The sequence below is a fragment of the Chaetodon trifascialis genome, chromosome 22 (genome assembly GCF_039877785.1).
Source record: "Chaetodon trifascialis isolate fChaTrf1 chromosome 22, fChaTrf1.hap1, whole genome shotgun sequence".
Taxonomy (NCBI): domain Eukaryota; kingdom Metazoa; phylum Chordata; class Actinopteri; order Chaetodontiformes; family Chaetodontidae; genus Chaetodon; species Chaetodon trifascialis.
Window position 1 is genome coordinate 5,909,365 of NC_092077.1, and position 15,530 is coordinate 5,924,894.

At 44.7% G+C, this 15,530-nt stretch overlaps 1 protein-coding gene across 10 annotated transcripts in view; it reads left to right on the forward strand.

Annotated features, from left to right (window-relative positions):
- nav3 (neuron navigator 3) overlaps window positions 1-15,530 on the forward strand; it is a 301,610-nt gene that overhangs the window by 210,846 nt on the left and 75,234 nt on the right. For all 10 annotated transcript variants that reach the window (XM_070992307.1, XM_070992300.1, XM_070992302.1 and 7 more), the window contains exons 7-9: window positions 2,890-3,032; window positions 9,356-10,499; window positions 14,764-14,879. In XM_070992307.1, the coding sequence (XP_070848408.1) occupies window positions 2,890-3,032; window positions 9,356-10,499; window positions 14,764-14,879 (1,403 nt within the window). The remainder of the gene's footprint in view (window positions 1-2,889; window positions 3,033-9,355; window positions 10,500-14,763; window positions 14,880-15,530) is intronic.

Genomic DNA, 15,530 nt, shown 5'->3' on the forward strand with positions numbered 1-15,530 from the left:
TCTCTCTCTCTCTCTCTCTCTCTCTCTCTCTATTATTTGGCTGCCTCTGTACTAGTGTGCATCTGTTTGAGCCCAGTGAGTGGCAGCCTCAGCTCTGGGCTGAGGACCACCTCTGGCTGCAGCTCAGTGTGATCACTCAGGCAGAGCATCAAGTCTCTGCACTCAGGCCTGGATCTGAAGTCTTTTGCCGTAGCTGCTGTAGATGTACAGTCGGAGGTTTTAGGATCTAAAAAAAGAAATCAAAGGAACTGAGTGTAGGCACTGGTACATTTACTGCTTCTTGATGTCAGTTCTTTTGCACTTAAGCGCATTTTCTTTTTGCACAATTGTTTCTATTAAACACAGTTTGCATGGTTCAGCACGTGGGCTGACTTATTAGGCAGTTCTGCTCTGACTACATGCTGTGCAGGTTGCTTAATCGCTGAGCCTTGTTCTATTTTTCAAGGGAGACACCCTAAGTAAACTGGATTTTTTGCAGCTATACACAGTACCATTCAAGTCCCTCTGCTGCAATAGTAAAAGTGCTGAATTTTGTTTTTGCATGCTATCTGTGTTTCTTGTTGCATCAGAAAATGCAGCGGGTGGTGATTTTGATTAGCCCTGCAGTTTACAGCATAATTTGCCTCACTGATATCACTTTGTGGAGCTTCCTTCTTCTGCTAATCAAGCCCTGACCTGCAGAAGTAATGCTAAAAGATGAACTGGGAGTGTTAGCAACATATGAAATCTTTTTTTCCCATTGGGGGTTTTGACCACTTCAGGATTCCATCCTTTTAAAAAACTTTCCTCTCCGACATCTCGGCTCCATCTGCGATACAGACGCGAGTGACGTATTCAGCGTAGCAAATCGATTATCTTTGTTGAAGGACGTCACAACGGTTTTCGGGTCAGGAGACAGAAAGACATCAAGTTGTTAAAATGTATGCCAGGTTTTTTCTGTCCTTCTTGATAGTGACACAGATGAGGCTATGAGGTGGAAACTCCCATGGTCTTCTGATGCAAGCAAGGCCTTCACTCAGTGCCCAATTTTTCATTATTACCTCACGTTAATCCCACGTTTTTCTGTTAAATTCCCTCTAGTCTGTCTGACTTTGGGAAGTTTGCCGCTGTTTTCGCTTTTTATCCCTTAATCAGACGTGCATTTTGGTTGGATTCTACTCCTAGAGCCTAGAAGCTTTCTAGTCACAGCATGCAGACAAGCAATGCAAAGAGACTCTGAAGAAGAAAAACATGTATGTACAGTCTTTTAGGCCAGGTATGGACCACAGACTGTGAAGTAAAAGGCAGTCTTTGGAATCAGCTCATAAAAACCACATCAAACCACAACAGTTAAGATTAATGGTAGAAATACATCTAAGTTGTCGTAAATCTTGTCATTATCCCTGAACCAGATGCCAAATCTGTTTTTGAAATAACTCAGCAGCAGACAGATGGGTGAGAGCATCTGTCAAAGTGCATAAAAATGTAAAGTTATTGTACAATAACAACAGGTTTTTGATGAGATAATTCTTTTAGCGCTCTCAGGGGAGTCGTGCAAATCCTCCAGCTGCAGCATGGCAAATCAACATTTGACACTGGCAGCTTTGACTCTCTCTCGAGAAAAAAGATTATGCAAAAGTGTGTATATGTGTGTAAGGGAGTCGAGAGACACACACCTCCTTGGGAGACGTGTGTAAGCATTTGTTTCTCTATGCAGTGTCAGTCAAGGCAAAGAAGTGAATTGTGACTATACATATAGGAGGATGAGGGAGAGGGTATCCAGCATCTGTTCTCATGTACTTCTACTGCATTTATTTATTTACTATGCAATAATCAGCGCTGACAGAGCTCCATCAGCCTGTCATGAAGCAAGCTTTTACATCTTTTCATATTTTGTCACATAGTTCCACCAAAACTCAAAGTTCACCTCCTTCTTTCAACCTTCTTCCTCAACCCTCAAGGGAACACACACACCGTCTTACCCTTATCCCTTGATGTCTGTTTATCTTCCTCTCTGACACGTACGCCCAGCTTCAGTATTGCCGTCACAATGGAAGGACTCTTTCAACTTATAGTGGGCAACTAGTGGTCTGTACTGTATGAGAGTATACAGCGCAGCTCAAGGCCTAACGTATGCTTCATTGTATTAACAAGGAGGAAATCTTAGAGACCGTCTGAAGTTAAGAATATATATAGAGAGAGAGGTTTACAGTTCAGACAAAAATAGGGATTTATCCATCTTGTATTGTGCCTTACTTTAGTGGTTCATAACACATTGGGTATGAAATTAATCTGCAGATGCTGCAGTTCAAGAGGAGACCAAACTTTTAGGTTGTGTTTATTGATGTGTATTGATGGATTTTGGTCTAGCCAAGTCCTGGAAAAACGTTTTGCTACGTTGTCCGTAGCAGAAGCAATTTCCAAACTGTTGTCGTTGATCACTTGTAACCCAATAAATGGGTTTTTCAAATAGAATTGCTGCAACCTGGAGAAGGCCGTGAGCATACAGTCATGAATGTGCACAAAGAATATTAGGCTGATTGACACACACACTGCCAAATGGCCGGCAGACATCATGTACATATGAACATATGAATGTACATGTGGGCGTGAGAGTAAATTATGGAGCTGTCATTTAAAGCATGGACAGAAAAAATGCCTTTATTTATTCACAGCCATGTCTGAGGCAAAGCTGCTCTAAAGGTAGAAATGAGCTCAATCTCAGGAGGGTGGAGACAAAGTAGTATCATGATGTCCTGGTCACAAATGATGGTCTGTCACTGACCTTGAACTTGGCTATTTTTCTGCTCCCAAGGGAGCTCTATCTGAAGGCTACTTTCCCTCTCGAACTAAAATTCCAGTATGTTATCCTAACATCCTAACCTTCTCTTTCACAATCTGCCCCCGCAGGTTACCAGGCCCCTCCAGAGTACCTGCTGCTGGCAGCGGGGCCTCCAGGAGCCCGGGCTCATCCAACCTCAACCGTCGCAGTCAGAGCTTCAACAGCATCGACAAGAGCAAGCCTCTTCAGTATGCCAGTGGCAACGACAGAGGTAAGGACGGCATGTTGTAGTCTCTAGTACCACAGTACACACTGTGACTCTTTCAGAAGCCGAGATTGAGACTGTGTTAGAAAGATGGAGTTGGTAGGAGTTGATGGCAGGTAAGGGCACCCACTTTACATTCTCCATCCCAACCACTTGATGGCACCACTGACTCAGACAGACAAGCCAAGGGCTGCAGAGGAGCCCAGTCCCTCACTTTACCAGTCTTAACCAGTCTGCTGAATCATCCCCAGTTCTTTCTTCCAAGTGAGTTGTAATGGATGCCATTAAGCGGAGGCGACGACTAATTTTCACAGCGTGGCAAGAGCCATTTGAGAAATGATGGAAGGGGCAAATTCAGGCTGCTGCTCTGTCAAGCATGATGAAGCTAATGAGGGCGATTCTGTTTTTGAGAGAAGGATCTGACAGGAGCTGAGAGTTGGAGCGCATGGCAGTTTATTTAGCACAAAATTGATTATTCACAGATAAATATTGTTTCAACAGCCTCTTCCTGTGGCGAAGAGTAAATGTATCAGCTCACAATGTTTTAATTGCTTAATGTCTGTGCTGTTGGCTCACTCGCTGTATTTGCAAGAGCTTTAAGATTTCCCCTTGGCTCATTTAGAGGATCCATCATGACTTATTGGCTCATACTATGATAATAATTAAAACCTGTCCCATTGCGCACAGTCATTAAGACCATTCCAACAGCTTGATGACAATATAATGACAACCTTTTACTATGGCTCACAGTGTATGCAGTCATAAAATGTTTTCTAGCAACTGAGATCTTGCATTTAATCTTAAAGCACTGCCCAGTGACTGAGGAAAAACACTGCAGGATTCAGTCTGTGGAGTTGAGAGAGGATCAGTAGGAGGTGATGGAGGTGGAGGAGTGATGCAGTGAGTGGCATCAGGCAGCAGTAACAAAAAAAAAAAAAAGCCTCCAGCAAACTCCTCTTTGGAGTCAGACTTTCGCTCTCGTTTTCAATCCTAAATGTTCATGCAAGATGTGCACTCAACCTTCCTGAAACTTCAAACTTATCAACCAGAGGGAAAGGGAAGGCATGGTGACAGATCATGGGAGTGAGAGGGCGCATGGACAAGGAGCATGTGATCAGCTAAAGAGACAGCAAAGAGAAAGATTATGGAGAAGCTGATATAAAATATGAGTCATTGGTTTTGGCTTCCTTCAGCAAACCTCAAAAAGATTCAGTTGATCAGTGTCTTTCCGTTGTTTGGCGAAAATGGTCAGCACGCGTCCTTTTTCAGACTGTTCACACAATGCGGTTGAGTCCTGCCAGAGAACAAACCCTTGAGTTTGTAGAGATAAGACGCCAGGTTTTGGAGTTTCACTGCAGGAGAGATGAAACAGCGTTTTGGTCTAAAGTGAAAGAGAAAAATCAATTGTGGGGAAATGTCAGCAATGCAGACAGAAGCTTCTGGGCAAAAGCAGGTCGCAAAGAGAGCAGAAACGGATACAGGAAGTGTCTGCCACAAACCATTTTCTACATGTCTTCTTTAGTTTATTTCCTCTCGTACAGTTTCATTCGCTGCTGTCATGGTATGCATTCTCTCCTTTAGTCTTCCTTTCATACAGTAAAGTTAGACAGGTGTCAAACATCCAGGTTTTGCCGTATGATCTGATAGTAAAGTCTGGATCTTTGTGCGACTTGGCAGAAGAGAAAAACCATGCAGTGAGTCCCAATCCAATTCTAATGTCCTTTTACCTCCTGTTCAGTTTCTGCTCTGCTTCACGCAGCGTTCGCATAGGCTCAGTTTACACTTTGTTTAAGGTGGGGTCAAATAAATCAAGCTTAATTACTCCATTCAATTAGATCCATGGTGACAATATCATGTTGTGTATTTTGGCAGCTAACCGTACGTACACAATGTAGCTGTGTGTTATACCTCTAATGATGTAAATGGGTGGGAGTCATGTTTTTGTTTGTTTCCGTAACTTTTTTCTATGTTAAGCCATGTAAGGCCTCATGGGGATGAACCCGTTCGAGTGTCGTTTTGTTTCCCTGCTCACTCACAGTGACGCTCCGACCAAAGAGAACACGAGCTCAAAGGGCACTAAGAGCATTGCATCAGTCTTGTTGCCATGCGACTATTTAATTAGCTTCAGCCAACTAAATTGAGGCATCAAAGGGCAGGGTTTTTTGTCATAAGAAAAAATGGGAGGAAGAAGTAGGTGATAGCTCTGCTTATTGTTATGAATGAGGATGAGGAGGAAACGGTGAAACTGTCTTCCTCCAGCTGGGCGATAATGTATTATCTGTCTGACAGTGATGTAGCGAAGGGGAGCAGCCGAAGTTGAAAAGCGTTCAACTTTGAGCGCTGCGGAGTTAGAATGAGGGAAAAAAGGTCACTACTGCACGACTAGCTACTGACCAGCTGAGTGCATGTCGATGCATCTGTGTGCACGCGCGTGAGTGTGTGTCACTTCAAACGTGAGCACCCCTCGCTCCAATCCAGCCTGTCATCCTCTGTGCATCGTCTGCCGTGGAGTGACGAACAGCATGTATGTGCATGTTTGTTAACAGAGGGTCCACCACCGCCCAGAAGAGGTGACATTTCATTCCTCGTCCACTGAGGCAAAAAAAAAGACAAGGGGAAAAAAAAAAAGTCTGTTGCCATGGCAACGGCAAGTCACTGCATGGTGAAAAGTGTGGTAGCGCTGTGAAACAGCCTCTGGGGTGGGGAAGCACAAGTGGACAGGAGGGAGGGGACCTCTAAAGATGGGGTTAATTGACTAGACACACACACACACACACACACTCAGAAGCACACAATGCTTGTGACCTCTTTCATACACATTCATAAACTGTCATTTATTCATTGCACTCTAAAGATGAGGGGTGATATAAAGAACACACACACGCACACACATAAACACACGAATGGATGCTCTGTCATCCATACATATCAGCATCAGATGGCTGCCTAGATACACACACATTTCCACATACAAGCTGATTTGTGAATTTATCTGGTGAGGATCTGTTGGTTTGGACTAACCTCTGCTGTCTCCTCTGCTGGTCTGAGATCAGAACCTTCTCTATTCTGACTTATCTCAGCTTTCTAAACTCCGAACTCATTACAGGAAAACAGCAGAGCTGGTGGATGTTCATTGCCCTTTTAAATATGCAGAAACGGTGTTCAGATACAGACAAGGAGATGCTCCGCTGTTGTACAAACACACTTTCACACAACTCATTCACCAGCACATTCAGAGAAGACATGTGTACACTTTTGTGCATGGCTGAATATTAGAAATGTACAAGCATAGATGTAAACACACATATCCACGTCCACACATGCATGTGCCACTAAGTTAACACCATCTGTCCAATGTAATGGAAGCACACGCTCTTATGGCACATTTCTTATGGCGTCATCAATAATTAAATACAGAGAAGAGTTTGAAATAAGGATCAGGTTTCAAAATCCTTCCAGATAAATAAGAATAGCTGAGGACTGATGTGACAACGATTTGAGATTTACCTTAAAAGCTGCAGAAATTCATATATGTAGAGTGTGTTTGAGTTGATAAATTGATGACTGATTACCAGTACGTTTTAGTAGCTGGTTTTGCTGGATTGTGTCCTGAAATGATTTCCCCAAGATATTCATGATAGCATCAGCTCTAGCAGCAGTAGTTTTGCACCTGCCGATTGGCCACGGACATAAAATGCAATCCTAAAAATGTTTGAGTAGTAAGTTTCATGGAAATAGCCATGAATTTTCTCTCTTGCAAGCCTAATGAGTCCTGTGTTAACTGTAAGGAAATAACGAATAATGATTGCCTGTCGTGAATGAAGACATATGGAGGTGAATAAAATCCCCTGGCTGTTCCTACACATTTTACGGCTGGGTGCTGGATTCCATTTTATACACCACAATGTAAAGAAAAGTCTCTGCCACAGCCTGACAGATTGCACTTTTCACTCCGGATCTGACACAGTGCACTGAGGAATTTTCAGGCATGTTTTAAGGTTTTAGAGAATGTTGTCAGAAGTGTAAGCCGGTTAAAGTCTCTCGACCCCGGCCACAGCTGAAGCTGAACCCCCTCCCCCCCTCCTTCCTGAAGGGGCTTTAAGCTGCAGACTGGAGGTGACTCACAGCCAGCTGAACCCTGCTCGCTGTGCTGACTGACATCCAGACAGACACTCAGTCTAATGATGCATAACTTCATGCTGTCATTCTGTCGCCTTCCTCACTTTATTCCAGCCTCATCTCTAATTCTGCCTCTTTCTCCTTCTCACAACTCACATCCAGAAGATGCATTTCTGTCTGTCTGCGCCTCCCTGTCCTCTGTTGTGTCCATCTCCCTTGAATGCAATACTTATCTGTCAGGTAATGGATCATGTGTGTGTGAGAGAGGCATGGAGGGAGGGAAAGAAGAAGTGCTGATGGCCAGAGTGTCAACCAGCCGGGAAAAGTGGGGTGTGTGTAAAGGTCAATGCGCAGTGGCGGATATGAAAACATTTATTTTACACGCATGATGGATGTTTATGTGCTCTGTGTGTGTGTGTGTGTGTGTGTGTGTGTGTGTGTGTGTGTGTGTGTGTGTGTGGCTTGGCTCAGCATGTTATATTTTCCTAGCACCATTTGACTGAAAATCTGGTGGAAGTAAACAGCTTTGCAATGCATCATAGCTCATCATTCAGGCCTATAATGGAAGAAATGCCAGTGAATGTGATAAGTGGCCAAAATAGAAATGGTTTGAATTAAAAAAAAAATAATCATAATGGGCAAACCTCTAGAGATTATATGTAGACATATATACAGCACTACAATATTACTTTGAAGAAATGTTTACCTAATTAATACTTGCACAGTGTTTGTATCACATTATGTGACATTGTTATGTGATTATTTGTGAATATTTCATCGTTTTTGTAATTCATTCCATGTAATACAGAAATTATACTTTATGTTAGTGAGTGTTGCTGCCACTGACTTATTTTGATCCATTTATTTGCACTAAATATGTGTGAATGTACCTTTATATCTAACCTAAAATGCAATGTGCCTTGTAAATGGTCTTATTTTTTAAAGACAAGTGGCATGGCATCTACATATAGTAGATGCCATGGTGACCGCATATTGCAGCAGCAGTTTAATAGCAGGAAATGTTTTAGTGATTTTGAGTCCCTCGAAGAGCTACAGTAGGTCTTTCTTCTGGAGCTGCCATTTTTTTCCATTGTTGAACAATCATACAGGGAGAAATCCAGGGATCAGAGGCAGACACCAATTTTTACACCCACTGCACCCTCAATATGGATGACATTTTCTGAGTTGAGGTTGCAGCGCGCACTTGTGGAAAAGCTTTCTTCTTCCTGCTACGCTCCCTATCTGCATGTATAACATATAATACAATCCCAGAATAATTCCAGAAATGTTGGAAGGTTCAGGGAAACTTCTTCACCAAAGCACTAAAGTAAAAATAGCTCCGTCTCCTAGAACATATTAACCACCAAAGACAGAGTGACCCATGTTAGCACAGCTGGTGTCATCTCTTTTGTTGTTATGGTAACAACATGGTGACCTGTCCCTTATAACCAGTCTTATCCACCTACAAACATGCTATAGAAGTGTAAATCAGGAGGTGGAAGTCTGAACAGGAAGTTACAACTCACTTGAGTGGAAACTCCTTCGAGACATCGGTGCAATAATAACAGTGACATCTTTTCTTTTAACCCAACCTGCTGTTGATATGCTGCCAGCTGGGAATAAGCTCTCTCTCTCTCTCTCTCTCTCTCTCTCTCTCTCTCTCTCTCTCTCTCTCTCTCTCTTTACTTGAGACAACACTGAAAACCTCTGAGTTTCCTATTTTTGCTTGACTTTTGAGCTGAATGTGTGTAGAGGAAGACTGTAGGGTATTCCGAAATTGTTGTTTCTCATGTGAACTAAATCCAGGAAACTGAAAGTCTGCCACAGTCAGAACTTTAGTGTTTGGTTCAAGTTTTTGGTTTGCTTAGAAAATCCTTAGTGTGTCAGAGTCACTACAGTGAATACTACTACTTACTTACTTACTGTCTTACTTGAATGAATGATACAATTAAAGCAAATTGCAACAAACTTTTACGAATCATGTGATTCTTTGTGGACAAAATAATGCAGGTGACATGCCTGAGATCCATGTAATTGTAATATGTAAATGTAAATGTAATGTTTCCTTGATATGAATATGAATAATAGGCCAGAATGCCCAAAATAGTCCAGAAAGGCACATTGTAAAAAGTCTGTCACCATCATTGCTCTGAACCTTTTGTATGCACTTTTGATGATCACTCTGTTATGTCTCTTTTTCTCTGGTTCAGAAGCGGTGAGGGGTGTCCCAGCGCCCGGCGGGATGAATGGGACCGGTATGGGTGGGACAGTCCCCACCAGCCTCAGCGGGCAGCAGCTGGCCTCTGCCATCCCCTCGCCCACCGCCGGCAAGTCCTGGCGCAGCAAGTCCATGAACCTCAAGCACAGTGCCACTTCGTCCATGCTGGCAAGCCCCACGCACTCACCCTCCCCCACCCATTCACCACAGGCCTCTGAAGGACTTCTTCCACATGGAAGCGATGGGTCAAAAGTAGGGTCGGCCGGTGGTGGTGCGTCCCAGAGAACCATGCTGGAGAAGTTTCGCCTGATTAACCCGAGATCGGCTTCACGAGCGTCGCCTTCTGTGGCAGAGATGGCTCTGCAGGAGGAGGATGACCTGTCGGAGTACGGTGAGGACGGATTGACACCCACGGGATCTGTGTGCAGCAGCGGCAGCAGCGCTACGGCCAAGCAGATGCCTACCAAGACCCCCGCATCGACCCTCACTGCTCCAAGCAAGACTTCCTCTTCTTCCTCCCCCTCCTCTTCGTTTTCAAAAGCATCTGCCAATGGCAGTAGGTCCATGTCCAAAGACAAGGAGGACAAAAGCAGGTCTGGAAAATCTTCTAAGGACAGCTCTCCACCCAAAGAGGACCGCGAGTCATTTGGTGACTCCAGCAAGAAGACCTCCAAAATTGCCAGCCTCATCCCCAAAGGAGGGAAACCATCATCTGGAAAGAAAGATGGCGGCACCTCCTCGGCTTCCACTGGCATCCCTAAGCCAGGACTTAAAGCTCCCTCCAACACGATGTCCAAAACTCAGAGTCAGTCACAGGGCCAAAGCCAGGCCGCCTTAAACAGCAGCGGCAACATGCGGGGTGGAGAGGGGGAGAGGGCAAAGCTGACCAAAGGAGGGCAGGGTGGGAGCTTCTATATACAGCGCTCCATTGGGGGCCCAGAGGGCAAAAGGACCAGCATGACCTCCTCCACCAGCACCTCAGCCCTGTCTGGGTCCAATGGGATGCTGGGAGGTGGAGGAGGAGGAGTTGGGGGAGGAGGAGGAGCAGCGATTGGAGGGAACGGAGTAGTTCAACTTCCTCAGCAGCAGCAGCACAACCACCCCAATACTGCCACTGTGGCCCCCTTCATGTACAGGTGAGACATGTGTGTTCGCAGGTGTGTGTTTATTACTCATGCTGTGGGGAATAAATCCATTTACACGTGTACATCGTAGGCACCTTCCTTATGGGGACAAAACACATATATTTAACATCCCCATAACGTTAATCATTGTATTTTAGGGAGAATACTTTGGTTAATGTTAGGCAAGTAGTGGTTGTAGTCATGGTTCAGGTAAGTCTCCAGGAAATGAGTGTAAGTCTATGTAATGTCTCAAAAAGTGATGGAAAATGACTGTCTGTGCGTGTGTGTGTGTGTGTGTGTGTGTGTGTGTGTGTGTGTGTGTGTGTGTGTGTGTGTGTGTGTGTGTGTGTGTGTGTGTGTGTGTGCTTTAGCGCAGGCACTACAATGCTTAATATACATTTAAATGAGCAAAGTTGTTTATTTGAATTTCTCCCACGCAGTCTTTTCCCACAGAAAGGTCAATATACTGACCCTTTTTCTCAAAGTCATACCTGCATACATTCAGACACACACACACACACACACACACACACACAGACACACACACACACAATATATATATATATATATATATATATATATATATATATATATATATATATATATATATATATATATCCACTCACACACACCCCAAGAAAATCCTGGAGCACTCCCAGTGATCAGCTGGCGATCCCCACTGTGCATCTTGTCCTCGCCTCCACATCTCTTCACAGTCGTAATGACTGTGAAGAGATGTGGAGAACATGTGGAGAACAAATTAACATCCACTGCCTGCCGCTTGCCAAAGCCTATTATTTAACTGTCTGGGTTACATCTTTGATGTGAGAATCCAGACATTGGCAGCGTTCAGGAACCCTTTCCCCTCCTCTTCATTCAACTGGTGTTGTTTAGATGCAGGCAGCTGGCGTGTGGTTCCCTGACGTTACAGCCATCAGAGGTGCAGGAAGTGGGTAAATCTGCCCAGCAGGGCCGATTTTCTCCTACAACAGCAGAGGTAATCCAGGAGAAAAAAATGGAGGAGCCGCCAAAGTCTCTGGGATGCCTTTGTGCTCGGAGAGAAAGAGAGTTAGGAATCCCATTAAACAAGACTTAATCCTTCAACCCTTCTCTCCCTCTCTCGTCTTCCTCCTCCGTTGTGCACAGTCAGCTGTGCCACATTCAGTGGCGCTTCTTTCGAGCATTAGCATTACTTTAATCCCACACATTTAGGAAGTTAAAACTGCTGCGGCTATCAGTCCTGGGCAGATAGTGAATGATAGTCAGTGATGAAGAAGGGAACCAAAAGTGAAACTGTAAAAGCGCACACAGCCCACTCAATGAAAAGTAAACGAGAAACAGTGAGTGTGTAGAGTGTGCCATCTGTGATGTCACCCACAGGTTCCCGAAGGGACGTTTTCAAGACTGGGACTGAGTTTATTACCCGCTGCCATTTGTATCTGTGATTACAGCTAGAAACTCCAAATTTGACCAAAGCAAGCAACGACCATTACTGCTGCTTCCAAACATACTGTACCTCACTGATGTCTTTCAAAATCATCACCAAAAACACTGTTAGCTTTTAAGAGACAAGGCACTTACTCAAGACCATGAGTCTCAAAATTGTGCCCGTTGACATGCTGGTGTGTCTGGGCCTTAGACTCTTGTTTCCACACATTAAATGATAATGCATTGAAGGCAGTCTTCACTGTTAGTGCCTTGCTCTCCACACTGAACCGCAGAGTGTATGAAACCCCTGCTTATGTTGGCACCTTGCTTTTGTCTTTCAGGCATGGTGCAGTTTCATGCCTCCCCTCCACCTTTTTCCTCTGTGCCAACATATTTCCTCGTGGGCCTATTTCTGTAGCCTCTATCTCCAACCTCCCATTCTCTGACTATAAATATTCTTCCTCACCAGCAGAGCTGAAACACATAGATCTGTATGCCAAAAAGCTCCCGTTAGTCACAGCATTAAAACCGTTCTAATGGGATCTACCTTGTGTGTGGATCTACTCATTTCAACAGCTCAATATTTCTTTGATCCAGCACTCCTCCTATTGGTTACTATGATCTGCGTGTTTTTGTTTTTTTTTGCATTTCTTCCTCCCAGCAGGCCTCACCCAAAGCCGTCATCATGCAGACAGTAAGTGTAAAGGCCTCCTGCTGTGCTGCTATTTACCATCATTTTCAGCCCAATTAGGCTTCTTTGTCTTATTCCTTTTCTCTGTCTACACCCACCTCAAGTTGTTGCCAAGTTTAATAGACCAGTGCGGTTGTGGGATTTGCTGCAGTTAGTGTGCAGGATTGATTTATGTTCCCCCCTCCATACACTCTGCAATGTTGATTGCTCTATCCTCCGCTGCTCATCGTAGCCTGAGCTGACCCAGGTTCAGACGCAAGATCAGGAATGATAGAGCTACTACAGTGATGTGTTTCGCATTTAGCCATCAGTTAGCCAGCACGCGCGGCACTGTGACGTTCACGTGTTTAGAAGCAACAAATGGAAATGCTTTCACAACAGGAGTAAAGAAACATTGAAGACGGGCCTTCCCTGAATCTTATTCGTGAAGTTCCCTTTCCCTTTAGAAGCATCAGAATGAATTTTGAGTAAATAATCCTTTATTACTGCAGCAGCAACCTTTTCCCACAGATCTGCTTTCATATTTTGGTCCCAGACTGTTGCGTGCAGCTGTGGTCGTCTCTGCGTTCGTAAATCCACTGAGGTGAGGGAAGCTTGCAGGAAGAAAAAAAAAAAAAAGAAAATGCTTTTTTCACACGAGCTGAAGTCACAGGCTGATGCTGCTGCCGCAAACGGGAGCCAATTTTTATCTGCAGCTCTGCAGGTGGTGGTGATGGTGGTCCCTGGAGTGTGTGTTGTGTATATGGGAGGGCATGAATGCTATACAGTAGCTGCGTCCGTGTTTGTGTATGCAAGATTTACTGTGTGTATTTCAGGATTTCCACGTGTGTGTGGTGGAAAGTGTTAGTTTATGTGCTTCTCATTGTGTGTGTGTGTAGTATGCGTTTCGTTGTATTTGTGTATCACTGTGTTTAACTCAGTGTTTGTCTGTGTCCCTGTCAGTCTGTTTTTTTTTACATGCGTGCTTCAGTGTTTCCTGAGTGTAGGGCTGTTATCTCATGAAGTGCATTGGACTCTATCCTTGTTTCTTCAGATCAGCAAACAAACAGTGGAGCGTGATGCAGCTCAAGGATGAGGAAGAAATTTGGCACACGACATATTTCATGCGCACACTCACACACACGCACACTTGCAGAAAACATCTCATCTGAGACCGTCCCCTCCTCCCTTTAGAGGTGTCCATCTGTTGAATATTTGACTGAGACCAAAAAGGGACTCAAGAATTCAAACTCTTCTCCTGTTTCACATCGCAGAAACACAAACAACAGACAAAGGAGGGGAGATCCTGGCTGCTGCTTCAAATCAAACACCAAAATCTCTCAGCTGGTCTTTCCAGCAACAACCAAATGGCGGCACTTCAACAGGACAGAGGATGTCCTCTTGAGATAGATCAGGCACAAAAATTATGTTGAACAGTGCATATTACAGTACAAGCAATCCACATTGTAGCCACAACAGCCACACTTTATAAAGAAGATGATTGTTTTAAGCTTTCAGAGTAGGCTTGACTGCTGGACTTCTTTACTTATTAATTGAAAGCTGATATAGATTCAAATTCATTTTGGAATGTTGAATTGTAGGGTTGCACGGTGGCGCAGCAGGTAGCGCGCATGCCTCACAACAAGAAGGTCGCCGGTTCGATCCCCAGGTCAGGCGGGGCCTTTCTGTGTGAAGTTTGCATGTTCTTCCCGTGCATGCGTGGGTTCTCTCCGGGTACTCCGGCTTCCTCCCACAGACCAAAAACATGCTCATTAGGTTAATTGATGACTCTAAATTGTCCGTAGGTGTGAGTGTGAATGTTTGTTTGTCCTTGAATCGGCTGGCGACCGGTTCAGGGTGTACCCCGCCTCTCGCCCATTGTAGCTGGGATAGGCTCCAGCCCCCCACAACCCCGAAAGGGATAGGCGGTATAAATAATGGATGGATGGATGGATGTTGAATTGTAAGAGAAAACCATTTCTATGCTTCATCAATTCATAGCATTGCTAGACAGTGAATGAATGAACATGACTGGAGCAGCTTTAACTGATTTCAGTCTAAACTCTCCCCCCCCGGCTGTCCTGAAACAGCGCAGTGGACATAGTCCAGCTTGACTTCCTCCAGTATCTCAGCCTGTCTTTATAACTGCTGTATATTGTTTGTTCTTCGTGCCTCCAGGACATTCTCAGAAAATGACTGCACCATGGTGGCCCCAGCCGACCCCTGCCTCAGCCCCACCAAGGGAGAGCTGGTCTACAGCAAGACAGCCAAACAGTGCCTGGAGGAGATATCAGGTACGGCGGGTCAACACAAACGCTGTGGGCTCTGCATATGCGATATTTCTCTGTGTGGCTGTGAATGTGCACACGCCTCTGTGCACTAACATTTGTCTCTTGTAAAATTGCTCATATAGGAATTTAACCTTCACCTGCTGCCCTGCATCTGTATTTCCCCCATGTTGACCTGTCTGCTGCTGCAGAGCTGCTCTACATGTGAGAACACTTGTTCAGACAAGGCATTTACCTCTAGAAAGTAGAAGCAGTGGCGTAGCTCGCTTTAAGACTTTTGTATTACAGTATGGATTAGCTGCTCTACCTGACGGGGAAAAAGCAGGCTGCAGGCCCCGTTGCAGTGGACGATAGTTAAAGGGCAGCTGCAGGACAAGAGAGTTTCTGAAGGCTGCTGCTGTGAATAGAACAATGTGTTGGTCTAGTGTAGTTCATGTGTTTTCTGGGAGTGTGTGTGCGTCAGTGTGTGTTTTCTGGGGAGATCTCTGTTTCGTGCTGGTTTCATATAGCGAAGGGAAAAGGTCAGCGCTGACACCCGGACACAGGGAGCATCTGCGGCTCTTTGTTTGCATCCCCGCGGGTTGCCATCATCTGTTACAATCCCAGCGCAGCGTCACAACAAGTCACATGACACGTCATCGTCACTGCAAACACACA